This window comes from Haliotis cracherodii, unplaced genomic scaffold, assembly GCF_022045235.1.
Source record: "Haliotis cracherodii isolate W230 unplaced genomic scaffold, xgHalCrac1.p SCAF_2, whole genome shotgun sequence".
NCBI classification, from domain to species: domain Eukaryota; kingdom Metazoa; phylum Mollusca; class Gastropoda; order Lepetellida; family Haliotidae; genus Haliotis; species Haliotis cracherodii.
Window position 1 is genome coordinate 24410629 of NW_027266275.1, and position 15196 is coordinate 24425824.

The window sequence follows — 15196 nt, forward strand, 5'->3', positions numbered from 1 at the left end:
CATACTATTCACGACTTCTTACAGCAGACATAAAATCTCTCATTTCACCTAATTGTAAAACAGAGTCAGCCAACAGGTGCTTTTTGTTCTTTCTAACTGAGTTTAAGGTCAGTCTCATAACCATCTAAAATTACAATATAGGTAAGACCGACCGGTAAGTATTTTCACTTTACTTCTATATGGATACAAACTGGTAACATCTATATTCTATGATTAACACTGCATCAACATCATCAGTGACGTGTCTTGACATATACACATATTCCAGTTGATGTGAGGCTCGTGTACTCACTGTAGCAGGTGCTCCGAGGTCCGGATCTTCTTCTGGGACTCCTGCTCCAGCTGCTCCAGTTCTTTCTTCATGCTGCGGATCTGAACAAGAACGCACGCTGTCACACATCCGTACACACACTGCTTGTGGGCCTCTCACAGCTCATACACAGTCACAGTTAGTAATCATCACATATAAACGTTAGATCATAACATCAAACCTCACATAATAGAGGGAATATGAACTCCACCTTTACTTGAACTTATATTACATTTCACATCATCATTTATACAACAAAAATCTTCAACATAATATTTTTTTATGGAAAATGTGTTACCATTGTATGCGAGGTATAAATCTATACAATATACATGCTTCCAGACAAATTTGATGATTTCATAAATGAACCAAAATACCTTTATTAATAGTCTACAAAAATGGTTTAAAATAAATTAGTAAACATGTTAAAAAACACTAAACCAAACTCAAATATCTAAAATGATTAGAAAAATAAGGAAAAGTAGGATTCAACAATAAACACACATGGGGAGTGAGGTGAGACTACAACCCTTGTTGTACAAGCTGAAGCGAGTGAATGTGTGAGGGTTGAGATTGTAAGCAAGTCTACTGGAGTGAGAGTGACAGGTGTGGACTGTAAGCCAGTCTAGTGGAGTGAGTGAGGGTGGGTGGGGACTGTAAGCCAGTCTACTGGAGTGAGAGTGAGGGTGTGGACTGTAAGCCAGTCTACTGGAGTGAGTGAGGGTGGGGACTGTAAGCCAGTCTAGTGGAGTGAGTGAGGGTGGGTGGGGACTGTAAGCCAGTCTACTGGAGTGAGAGTGAGGGTGTGGACTGTAAGCCAGTCTACTGGAGTGAGTGAGGGTGGGGACTGTAAGCCAGTCTAGTGGAGTGAGTGAGGGTGGGTGGGGACTGTAAGCCAGTCTACTGGAGTGAGTGAAGGTTGTTGGGGACTAAGCCAGTCTACAGGAGTGAGTGAGTGAGTGAGTGAGGGTGGGACTGACTGTAAGTCAGTCTAATGGAGTGAGTGAGGGTGTGTGTGGACTGTAAGCCAGTCTAGTGGAGTGAGTGAGGTTGTGGACTGTAAGCCAGTCAACTGGAGTGAGTGTGGGTGGGCGACGACTTGTAGCCAGTCTAGTGGAGTGAGTGAGGGTGGGTTGGGACTGTAAGCCAGTCTACTGGAGTGAGAGTGAGGACTGTAAGTCAGTCTACAGGAGTGAGTGAAGGTTGTTGGGGACTAAGCCAGTCTACAGGAGTGAGTGAGTGAGTGAGGGTGGGCATGGACTGTAAGCCAGTCTAGTGGAGTGAGTGAGGTTGTGGACTGTAAGCCAGTCAACTGGAGTGAGTGTGGGTGGGCGATGACTGTTAGCCAGTCTACTGGAGTGAGTGAGGGTGTGGACTATCATCTACTGGAATTAACAAATCAGGATGTTAGTTCATGCTGATATACAGAAGACCTAAGGTTTGGTAAGCGAATATTGTCTACAGCCGGTCAGCAATATTTCAACAACAACATGGCAGCCTGTAAGTAATCAAGTCGGAACCAGACAAACCAGTGACTGAAACCATGGACAACCATCAACCAGCATGATGACATGAACCTGACCACCAATCTTGAGCTGATGCAACAAGCAAGGGATGCTGGGGATCAGCTCAGCAGTGTGAAATCCCCACAATACACTGATGGTTTCATCATCAATCTGCATCGTGTACTCAGGCCTGGAGCAGACAAACCAGGGTTGCAGCCTTGAGAAGTGATTCCAGCTTCCTAGTTAACACCTAACTTCAACAACTGAGAGCTGAGTCATCAGAGGTTGCACCACCACACTCCCTACCAGTTGACAAAGTAGGCACAATCTATGGATAACAACTTCTATGTTACTGTAATGCCCATGTGCCTGTATATATCCTTACACCGTTGGCAAGCTAGGGTCTTGGCACCTGTATACACACAATATATGCTTGAAAACACTATAAGGATCTATACTGAAACATTGCCATTACAGTAAAATAAAGAAGTTGTTATCCATACATTGTGCCAACTTTATCTTTCGTCAACTAAGAAATGCCTATCAAACAATCCCCACCAGCTATTCATATTGATCAACCACTGTATAAATCATGTCTTTTTTATACCAACAGAGATCTTATAAATTCAGGATATATATTAAGATTGTAATAATAATTCTAACATGCCTATAAGCCTCTAGTACCTACATCTACAATGTAAAGATCAACAATTACCTCTGATAACTGCTGTAAAGACAACACCAAACAAGGAATTAATTATCATACATTCCTACCACAAAGTGCTGGGCAATAACATGCATACAGCCCCACACAGGGCAACATCATGCATATCTACACAGTGCAATATCATGCATATCTACACAGTGCAATATCATGCATAGAATCCTACCCAGAGGGACATATCGGACAGACAACACACAGGGTTCTTGTGTAGGGATGCACATCGCAGCCTTGGGATCAGTAATACCTGTTTATCATGCAGGTTTTCTAAGTGCAGTTTCTCCTGCTGCCGAGCTTGATCTAACTCCTGAAATATAGCCGCAGGTTTCACTCACATTTATGCACAATGTAAGACTGGAAACCTCACAATATTCTATCAGTATGAATGAGAAAAAGAGTTTGACACCATCCAATATACAATGAATAACAAATTAGATTTTCCATTAAGATGAAGCCATACTCTGCTCGAAGTTAGTGGGCAGTCAAATGTAGGTCAAGTTATCCATCAGGGCTCCGTTCCACAAAGTGGTCTTAGCTCTAAAATGATAACTCCCATACTTTAACATTGGCTTACGAAATTGGGACTCCAAGATCGCTTTGTGGAAGAGGCCTGGCTTTTACCGTACTCAAAATATTATGTTCTATACTTGTAAAAATAAGATTTGACCCTGGGCCCAAATATCATTCCCTGCGAGTCCCTATAGACATGAAAGAGTATGGACGTTGGAATTATTGAAACTAATGCAACTGAAAAATGTACGGAAGCTTATCTGAAGCTTCTGATCTGAAACACAAATGTTCAGAGAGTCCATGTCAGGTATTCTGCGCTCATTTACAAAGTTTTTATTCAAACAAGGAACTCCCCATCCATTAAAAAGCATATGCATCACACATACTTTTACTTGCTGTGGGTCTAGTTGTCTCACAGTGACGCCCAACTGAATGCCTTGGACCCCATAGTTGTAATACCAAAAGTTCCTATGACCGCAATTTTATAGATCATGGTAAACCCCCTAATGCATAGTTTGAGATAAGTGAACAAGTGCCAACATTATACCTACCACATCAGCTGATAAAGATATTGCCTGAACACTGTGCATCATCTCAACTCATGTATTGATCATTATTGATCATTGGTTTGATGGAGATCGATCGCTGTATGTAAGAATTCACTGTAAATAAGGTTGCACCGTACGTAAGGTTGCACTGTCTGTATGGTTGCACTGAATGTAAGGTTTCACTGTACGTAAGATTGAACTATCCTAAGGTTGCACTGTATGTAAGACTGCACTGTACATAAGGTTGAACTGTACGTAAGGTTGCACTGAATGTAAGGTTTCACTTTACGTAAGACTGCAGTGTGCGTAAGGTCGCACTGTACGTAAGGTTGCACTGAATGTAAGGTTTCACTGTACATAAGGTTTCACTGTACGTAAGATTGCACTGTTCGTAAGGTTTCATTGTACATAATCTTAAAAGTATATACTTTTTTAGGAATAAATTATACAAATAATAGCCATGTTGATATTTATGAAGACTGAGAACAATACACATAGTCCAGAATGGTTTTTAAATTGCTAGAATATTGATGGTACATCCCACATATCACAGATAGAACCATGCATCATATTTCCTGTTGAAACACAACCAGCTTATGTCACGTCAGTTTCGGCAGAAATACACCTAGTATTATTTGATTGTAAAACACGTGTCAGTTGATCTCACAAGGATTACATCAGGCTGCCACATGTGAGGTATGGAAGCAAACAGCCACGCAGTAACAGTGTTCTGCCAAGCCGGGAATGAGTGTAGGTCGACACACTCTGTCTCACTTACCATGGTGACTAATGCTATGCTAGGAATCTGGGGGACAGAAAACTCACACAACTTAACCTGTTTCCAGACAACATGGAGCATTGTTGGAACATTTTCACTTACAATTCTAAGAAAATAAAACCACTACAATTATACTACTCCACTTTTGATAGAGATATTTTTTATCTTTCCATGATTCACAAAACTGATATAAGACCACCATGTCAGAATGATGAGATCTGATTGGTCCATGTGATCTATCCAAATCTGCAAAGTTGAATATACCCTTGAGATTTGCACTTTAACAACATATTTCCATAACAGCCTGACACTAAGTACACTGATATTCACCAGAATATCAGAAGCCAGTAAATCTCAATGTGAAAACATATTGATTATCAATACACTATTCTATCATCAATGCATAGTATGGCTATCAGTGCAGGTAGTGAGAAAGAGAGTGGAGGTATCTTACTCGGAGCTGCTTCTGCCGCTGTTCGTCTGACTCCTTCATGGACCTCCTCATGGACTCCAGCTGCTGCTCCATATCCCCCACAGCATCCGCAGCCTGCAGTCACAGTACTTTGTCACATCACCTTGTCACAGTCACATCACCTTGTCACAGTCACATCACCTTGTCACAGTCACATCACCTTGTCACAGTCACATCAACTTGTCACAGTCACATCAACTTGTCACAGTCACATCACCTTGTCACAGTCACATCACCTTGTCACATCAACTTGTCACAGTCACATCAACTTGTCACAGTCACATCACCTTGTCACAATCACATCAACTTGTCACAGTAACATCAACTTGTCACAGTCACATCAACTTGTCACAGTCACATCACCTTGTCACAGTCACATCACCTTGTCACATCACCTTGTCACAGTCACATCAACTTGTCACAGTCACATCACCTTGTCACAATCACATCAACTTGTCACAGTCACATCAACTTGTCACAGTCACATCAACTTGTCACAGTCACATCAACTTGTCACAGTCACATCAACTTGTCACAGTCACATCACCTTGTCAAATCACCTTGTCAGAATCACATCAACTTGTCACAGTCACATCACCTTGTCACTGTCACATCAACTTGTCACAGTCACATCACCTTGTCACACTCACATCACCTTGTCACAGTCTCATCACCTTGTCACAGTCACATCACCTTGTCACTGTCACATCAACTTGTCACAGTCACATCACCTTGTCACAGTCACATCACCTTGTCACTGTCACATCAACTTGTCACAGTCACATGACCTTGTCACTGTCACATCACCTTGTCACAGTTACATCACCTTGACACTGTCACATCAACTTGTCACAGACACATGACCTTGTCACTGTCACATCAACTTGTCACAGTCACATGAACTTGTCACAGTCTCATCACCTTGTCACAGTCACACACCTTGTCACAGTCACATCAACTTGTCACATCACCTTGTCACAGTTACATGACCTTGTCACAGTCACATCAACTTGTCACAGTCACATCACCTTGTCACATGACCTTGTCACAGTCACATGACCTTGTCACTGTCACATCAACTTGTCACAGTCTCATCACCTTGTCACAGTCACATCACCTTGTCACAGTCACATCAACTTGTCACATGACCTTGTCACAGTTACATGACCTTGTCACAGTCACATGACCTTGTCACTGTCATATCACCTTGTCACAGTCACATCAACTTGTCACTGTCACATCACCTTGTCACATCACCTTGTCACAGTCACATCACCTCATCAAAGTCACATCACCTTGTCACAGTCACATCAACTTGTCACAATCACATGACCTTGTCACAGTCACATCACCTTGTCACATCACCTTGTCACAGTCACATCAACTTGTCACAGTCACATCACCTTGTCACAGTCACATCACCTTGTCACAGTCACATCACCTTGTCACAGTCACCTATCATGATCACAGTCACATCACATGATCACAGTCAACTATCATGATCACAGTCACATCATATGATCACAGTCACCTATCATGATCACCTTGTCACATCACATGATCACAGTCACATCACATGATCACAGTCACATCACATGATCACAGTCACATCACATGATCACAGTCAACTATTATGATCACAGTCACCTATCATGATCACAGTCACATCACATGATCACAGTCACCTATCATGATCACAGTCACATCACATGATCACAGTCAACTATCATGATCACAGTCACATCACATGATCATAGTCACATCACATGATCACAGTCACATCGCATGATCACAGTCACATCACATGGTCACAGTCACATCACCTTGTCACAGTATAGTCACAAGCCGCTGACGACAGCAGGGAGTGAATAATGGGGTCGCTCATCAGTTCACATCACTGAATGATCAGCTGTTTACAAATAGTCTGAAAATGTCAAATAAATTCTATGCATGCCATTAATGTACTACCAAACTGCCAATAACAATTGTCACCACTTGTGGGTGCAAGGGACAAGCCAGAAACAGACTACCACTAACATGACTAAATGACAACATAAACTGCTGACCCAGCAAATAGAAAACACCAACACCAAGTTGAGTGTAATGAAGTTACAACCCTACAACCCTACAACCCTACAACAGTTGTGCTAGACAGCTACTCCCTGCTATGGCTTACCTTGGCTGCAGCGAGCGTGTGCTCTTGCTTGAGAAACTCCAGGCTGGCCTCAGTCTTGTGCTTCAGGGTGCGCATCTCGTGTTCATGACTCTCCTGCAGGTGCTGGTGTTCCCGGTCTAGCTGGTTGTAGCTGGATAGAACAGGAATCAGTGAGTAAATGGGATGTTAAACCATAGCCATCTCAGCATATCACTGTCTTACCAGGCTTGGAGCTTGCTTCGCAGTGTGTGATGGGTGAGAACTCCCACAACAGCCAGGTTACTATACCCTTGAATACTAGTTACATATTTAAGACACCCCTGTACCTCTTATACCGCTGATGGCAGTCTGAATGTAAAATAGGTTCTTTTCATTTGACAAACTTGTAGAGAGCAGGAATTTGTCATGGATTCCAAACAAAACGTCCTTGGCAGGCAAGCTGGGAAAGAATAGTGACATTGTTCAAAATGGAATTCTGAATTCTGAAGACTTGGGTCATTTTTACTTCAAATTGGGAATTTGCTGCATACTTGAGGCAATATAATGGCCTCTGAGCAGGGACCCATACAACAAAGCGATCATAGTGCTAAGATGATCTAACTCTCTACTTGAACATAGGCTTACAACAGTCTTAGTGCTAAGATCACTTTCTGGAATCACTACAGAGGACCTACTCAATCCTAGTTTCCACACAGGGTTGAGAATAGGACGAGGAGAACTCAGACACATCTTTTTTTACTATGAGGGTATTTCACAGGATGTAAAAACAGGCTATCTAGCATAGACAAGTGCAGTAGTTGCTGCTACTGTATTTTCCCCACCTGTCTCTCACATCCCCGAGCTGTGCCGTCAGCTGGTCACATGTGTCCTGTAGAGTTGTCTTCTCCTCCTCCAGGCCGGACCTCGTCTTCAGCTGCTGCTCCACCTCGGATGTCAGCTGCTGCACTCGGGACTCCAGCTCCCTGATCACGTTCGTCTGGCACCAACACACAATCTCATCACTGTCTTTTCACAGCAGAATACATCAGCACAAAATTACTAAAGGAGAAAAGTCAGAATCTACGCTGTTGACACATTAATTATCAAAAGCCATGAGGGAGAGATCTTTTTAACAATATCGCTACGATCAAGGGTATTACATCCCCGCTTCCTGTGATGACGCAATCAAGCAAGAGACTCGTTTTGAGCATCCAATCAAGCTTGCAACAACACCTAACACCCTTCTGTTCATCTGTCTGCATCCAATTTTCTCTGTGCTATTTGTTGTCAATTACCTGTCGTTAACGTTAATCTGCTGCATATCACAACATATCATGAAGATATACCTCTCATCACTTGGTTGTAGTCTTTCCAGCTTGATAACGGTGCATGAATCTACATCGATACATCACTAAGGCAATAAACGTTGTTATCAATATAGTTGTACGTTGTCTCACTATCATTAAAAGATAAATGATAGTTTATTCTATGGATCTAAGATTTTACTGCTCCATGATCAAAGATATCGCCTAATTAATTTCTCAGTCATTTTATAGGAACATGGAAAGAGTCTTGCTTTTCTTGTTGAAACCATGTCAACAATTTGGAGTCATTTGAATCCACCATATTATTCAGTATGAGCATTTCTGATTAAATGCAATGTTTTTATGCTTACCTGACGCTACACCTATAGCATTGTATAACGTCAGGTAAGGTAAAACATACTTCTGCTAGGTGTGGAGCATTCGATTGTACTAACATTGGATGACATCTGTTGGGTATACTCCTTCTCCATGCGCTGGAGTCGGGCGTTGGTGTCGTCTAAGATCTCCTGGATGTTCCTAGTGTGCTGCTTTTGCATCTCAAACTTCTCCTGCTCGAAATGGGCTGTGGTGTCATGGAGCTGGAACACACAGAAATGTCTTGGAACAGGACCACATGGACCAACTTTAATAGAAGCATCTGGGCAAAGCAACTGATCAACAGTGGATATGTTTGGATGAGATAACAAAGTCATAAATTCTTTGACATAAATCAAAGACAACAAATCTGATACGCAAGATTAATTTGGATCCTGAAAATGACTCAATTTTGACATACCTTTTTGTCATACTCATTCTTGCGAGAGTCACTGGTATCATCCACCAGCTTCTTGAGGTCTGCCAGCTGTCTGTCTTTCATGTCCCGCATCATAGACATCTCCTTCACCAGAGACTGGACTGTAACACACAGCAATAACTATCTAACACACTGCCTGAATGTTGTGACATCTCCTTCACTAGAGACTGGACTGTAACACACAGCAATAACTATCTAGCACACAGCCTGAATGCTGTGACATCTCCTTCACCAGAGACTGGACTGTAACACACAGCAATAACTATCTAACACACAGCCTGAATGTTGTGACATCTCCTTCACTAGAGACTGGACTGTAACACACAGCAATAACTATCTGACACATGGCCTGAATGTTGTGACATCTCCTTCACCAGAGACTGGACTGTAACACACAGCAATAACTATCTAACACATGGCCTGAATGTTGTGATATCTCCTTCACCAGAGACTGGACTGTAACACACAGCAATAACTATCTGACACATGGCCTGAATGTTGTGACATCTCCTTCACCAGAGACTGGACTGTAACACACAGCAATAACTATCTAACACATGGCGTGAATGTTGTGATATCTCCTTCACCAGAGACTGGACTGTAACACACAGCAATAACTATCTAACACACTGCCTGAATGTTGTGACATCTCCTTCACTAGAGACTGGACTGTAACACACAGCAATAACTATCTAGCACACAGCCTGAATGTTGTGACATCTCCTTCACTAGAGACTGGACTGTAACACACAGCAATAACTATCTGACACATGGCCTGAATGTTGTGACATCTCCTTCACCAGAGACTGGACTGAAACACAGAGCAATAACTATCTAACACACAGCCTGAATGTTGTGACATCTCCTTCACCTGAGACTGGACTGTAACACACAGCAATAACTATCTAACATATGGCCTGAATGTTGTGACATCTCCTTCACCAGAGACTGGACTGTAACACACAGCAATAACTATCTAACACATGGCCTGAATGTTGTGACATCTCCTTCACCAGAGACTGGACTGTAACACACAGCAATAACTATCTGACACATGGCGTGAATGTTGTGACATTTCCTTCACCAGAGACTGGACTGTAACACACAGCAATAACTATCTGACACATGGCCTGAATGTTGTGACATTTCCTTCACCAGAGACTGGACTGTAACACACAGCAATAACTATCTGACACATGGCCTGAATGTTGTGACATTTCCTTCACCAGAGACTGGACTGTAACACACAGCAATAACTATCTGACACATGGCGTGAATGTTGTGACATTTCCTTCACCAGAGACTGGACTGTAACACACAGCAATAACTATCTGACACATGGCGTGAATGTTGTGACATCTCCTTCACCAGAGACTGGACTATAACACACAGCAATAACTATGTAACACATTGCCTGAATGTTGTGACATCTTCTGAAGACAACACTTATTTCATAGCCTCCTAAAAGGTTAAAGGTATCAAAGTTCCCTTACCTATAGTGGACATACGACAGAGTCTGAAATACTACAAATAAGTGACAGGGCTTCTTACTTTTCCTCTCCAGTTTAGTTGTGGTGTCCTCCATGTCCTTGGCTTTGCCTCGGTAGTGACTTTTCACATCCTCAATCTCGGCATTCTTTCTGTCCAAGATCTGACACACACACAGAGGACACATGGAAAAAACAACAGAACATGAAACTTCAAATTCAAGAAACTCATATTAAAGCATAATAGCCTATTCATACTTGCAGATTTGACATGAGTACAGATACACTGCTAGACAGTTCCTACCAACCTCACATGTACATATACAATACTTGACGCAGTTCAAGTTCCCCTTAGCTTCGGTACAAATACAGGTCTTGACAAAGCTGAGTTCCCCAAAACCCTCATCTTCTGTACAGACATATTACTTGACAAAGCTCATTTTGAAATAAACTCTCATCAACTGTACAGATACACTATTTGAAATATAGGTTCCCCAAACCCTCACCTTCCGTACAGATACACTACTCGACAAAGCTGAGTTCCCCAAACTCTCATCTACTATACAGATACACTACTTGACAAAGCTGAGTTTCCCAAACTCTCATCTACTATACAGATACACTACTTGACAAAGCCATGTTTCCCAAACCCCCACCTTCTGTACAGATACACTACTTGACAAAACTGTGTTCCCTGAAAACTCACCTTCTGTACAGCTGCATCATGTCTCTGCTGGAGCTTCAGCTTCTCTTCATGGTACTTGGCCTCCACCATCTTGGTCCTGAGCTCAATCTAAACGGAAGAACCACATGCTGGGATACTGTGAATCATTTCAGTACTGGTACATATACATACATGCCCTCATTAAAGATAATTACGTGTGATGGCATGTGGTCCTACAGGTCACAAATCAGGTGAAGTTAAGCAATGTCGGTCATGGAGAGTCCCTAGATGGCTGACCACAATGTTGTTGCTAACCTTCTAGAACCTAACAGGCAGCTTGGGTTGTATACTGATCCATTATTATTATGATGATGATTATGATTATGATAACTATTATCAAGACATCACCTTATACTCAAATATTTGATGAATGATAATTTCAATATGCAGTGGGGATACCCTTTTGAAACCATGACCAAGAATATTTCACATATTCCACAAATATGTTTCTTGTTTGCTGTTTAATGCCTCATTCAGCAATTCCAGCTATAGACAGTGATATCTATAAAATAAAGACAAGGAATATAACTCACTTCTCTCGCCCCTCCTCTTCCTATGTTGCTGTCGTCTTGGAATGTTGTACCTGCAAAAACACCTTCAAAATAAATAACAATTATAGTGTCCAATTTACTCACAAAATATACTTTCTTATTACGTCTGAACTTTAAACATGTCATTATCAATACATGACAGTTTCACATCCCGGTATGAGGGCAGTATATGGTGAGAACATGAATTTTGTCACCTAGACTAGCTACTCCATAGCTGTGAGGGTCCTTGACCTCTTGGATATGTCAAATAGGACACTCCAAATATTAGCTGGAAATGATAAGAGAAATCAACAGAAATCTAAGGAATGGGAAACATATGTCAAGATCAAAACAATGAAACACAAAGTAAATATGCATAACGATGAATGCTTATTGCATTGAAATTGTGAGGAGATACGAGCGTAGTGGGGTATAACTGTAATATGTCACCCCCCGTGACTGACAGGTCAAGTAGGCAGGTGTTTACCTTTAGCAAGAGAGCTGCCCAGAGATGTGGTGGAGCTGTAGGGCTTACTCCAGTCCATGTCACTGATCTGAAACACACAGCCAGCACTCTAGTCTCACATCAAGCCATAGGATATCACATTCACAACTGAAACGGGAATACCTATCACACGTGTAGTAAGGGTGTATGTGTGTACGTGAGGTGAGGTGAGGTGAGGTGAGGTGAGGTGAGGTGAACTGAGGTTAAAAAATGGGGTTAAATGTCACATCCAAGATTACTGCACTTATATAGCGACGTGCATGCACATGTGTGTGTGGCTGCTTGTACTAGTCCGGACTGATGCCGATTTATAGTGCTAGCTTGCTGACATACCATGACGCAGTTTAACATGAATACCCAACTCAGACACAGTATACTGACTCCGAGCCGACTAGTCCTTGTTTTAGCCCCTTAATGCCAAGTGCCAGACAGGGTAACAACAAGTAGCATCTTGTAACGTGTTTTGGTATGAAGCTGCCAGGGATCAAATCCCGGACCTTCTGCTCTCCAGGCGGACGCTCTACCACTAGACCATGGAGGCGGTCACATGTGTACGTAGTAGGAATGATGCTTGTACATTTTGTTAAGAAATAACATGCTATCTACATTTGAAAAGACAATATTCATGAGTCATAGCACACACTAAGGCAGGCCTACTTGTATTAATTTCATGATGCATTTAGGTCAGGGGGTTTAACACTTGCATTAATTTTGTGATGCATTAATTTAATAATTAACAGTATTTAATTTTGCTACTAATGAAGCTGTTTACAAAAAAAAGAATAAGACATTTATAACATGACTTACATTGTCTTAATAGCATCGCAACACTGTCATGAGAACAGGACCAAACTAGCACAGCCTTGATATAATGTGTCTGCTCCAGGAATCAAACCTGGACTTATGTGAGATGAGCGGACACCCTTCCACTGGGCTACTGCTATCCCCACAGACCTACACTTCCTGTAACATAAACTCTGTATTACCAGCAGGGATCCGACTGCCCCTCCCTCGGTTCTGCGCCACGGTGGGGACAGACTGGGGTCCTTGTCCAGACTCACCCCCAGGCTAGAGTAGGGTCTGGAAGAAGAAATAGGCACTGACTTCACTGTTAACACATATATGTTTTACAGAGATTAATAATTTCCTATCCTTCAGATACATGCAAACACAAACAGATCAGACTGAAACAAAAAATTTCGGACTCATTTCTTTTTTTAAAAGTGAGAATGGAGGTAGGACCAACAAACACAACTGGGCACACAAAGAACTCTAATACAGTGTTAGTTGTCAAGCATGTTATATTACGGACAACAGATTATGCTTCATATACTGCAGGAAATTTGAAAAACAAGCAGTTTTATCAATAAAAATAACTGATGCTCAGCGCCAATGTCCAAGAAATATTTCCTTTTTTTCATAGCCCAAGGTCTGTCTTGCAGCATTCAGTTTTATTTATATCTGCTGGAAATCATGATAAATCTTACATTTACAGATTACATTTTGTAAAGAAATACTTTGGGAAAAATTGCAAGTATAAAGATGATCAAGGGGCTCTGTGGCCATTGTAGCACATGGAAAAAATATATTTGGAACTACTTTTGAATAACGAAATATTTGAAAATTAAGAAATAATTAAACAAATATGACAAAAGAGTAATAACATTAAGAAATCATTATTAACCATGATAACTGTAACCAATAATTCTACCAAAAAAGATATATTAAAAATAGTGCCACAGCACTGTAGCTCATCTGGATGTGTAGTCAACAGTTAGCATGTTAACAAAGAATCTGCACAGAGAATTGTGGCTCCTTAGACAACTGGGCCACCCGTGCCCCCCGGACATCTTAGGAATACATTCACTGAATATGTTTCTTAAACAGAATATATACCCCATTTACTGGCAACAGCAAAAGCTTCAGATTGTAAGTGTAATACAGCAGGTGTTATTGAGTGTGAGAGCATACCTCCTTGATTATCTAGAGTACTGTATCTTCCATTCTATTACACTATACACCTGGACTCATTTGCCACTACAGCTTCCTTTGAAGTTTGAAGTGTACTGAGAAAATACTATGAAATGCTGGACTGCCTCATTGATAACATCTACGTAAATTTTGGGGTAAGACATTTAGGCAAGACGTAGGCATCCCCATGGGCACAAATTGTGTTCCCCTTCGTGCTGATCTATTTCTTTATGCATATGAATTGAAATTTCAGCTCGGATTGGCAAAGTGAAAACAAGTTAATTTGGCCAAGACGTTTAACTAAGCTTCAGGTATATCGATGATCTGATTTCATTCAATAACCATCAAATAGTCCATTCCCTTCCACTGAGACCAGAGAGATCGCCTCATCTGTTTCATATTTAGATCTATGCATAAAGATTCAGAATGACAAAACCCTCTCCACAAGACTGTATTCCAATAGTTAGCTTTCCCTATGTGCCAAGCAATATTCCAGCAGCTCCAGCCCTTGGTGTCTATATTCCACAACTTTTGAGGTACAATCAAGCTTGCTCTTTCTACCAAGATTTCAAACAGCATCATACGACTCTTGCTCGGAAGTTGTTTCATCAGGGTTAAAACATTCAAGGCCTCAGTAAAGCTTTTAAAAGGTTTTATGGTAACATTTCCAAATCTGACACATCAGTGACACACATTGTGTCTGATGCAATTCCCTGTTTTGACATGTTCCCTTGTTTTTTTAGAACAATTGACTTGTCTTTGCATGTGTTTGTGATGGGTGTCACCCATAGAGCAGGATGAGCTTACCTTTCGCAAACACCAGGTATCATCACTATTTGATTCATAAACACATGCTCATGATATAGTCAGAATTGTAAAATCG

At 41.4% G+C, this 15196-nt stretch overlaps 1 protein-coding gene across 3 annotated transcripts in view; it reads right to left on the reverse strand.

Annotated features, from left to right (window-relative positions):
- The window catches only part of LOC139467864 (centrosomal protein of 112 kDa-like), a 50188-nt gene that overhangs the window by 14089 nt on the left and 20903 nt on the right, over positions 1 to 15196 (reverse strand). For all 3 annotated transcript variants that reach the window (XM_071249374.1, XM_071249375.1, XM_071249373.1), the window contains 12 exons: positions 13329 to 13422; positions 12325 to 12391; positions 11841 to 11890; positions 11290 to 11376; positions 10648 to 10747; positions 9079 to 9197; positions 8738 to 8881; positions 7821 to 7975; positions 7021 to 7150; positions 4827 to 4919; positions 2784 to 2843; positions 293 to 372 (listed from right to left, as the gene is read on the reverse strand). In XM_071249374.1, coding sequence (XP_071105475.1) covers positions 293 to 372; positions 2784 to 2843; positions 4827 to 4919; positions 7021 to 7150; positions 7821 to 7975; positions 8738 to 8881; positions 9079 to 9197; positions 10648 to 10747; positions 11290 to 11376; positions 11841 to 11890; positions 12325 to 12391; positions 13329 to 13422 — 1179 coding nt within the window. The remainder of the gene's footprint in view (positions 1 to 292; positions 373 to 2783; positions 2844 to 4826; positions 4920 to 7020; positions 7151 to 7820; positions 7976 to 8737; positions 8882 to 9078; positions 9198 to 10647; positions 10748 to 11289; positions 11377 to 11840; positions 11891 to 12324; positions 12392 to 13328; positions 13423 to 15196) is intronic.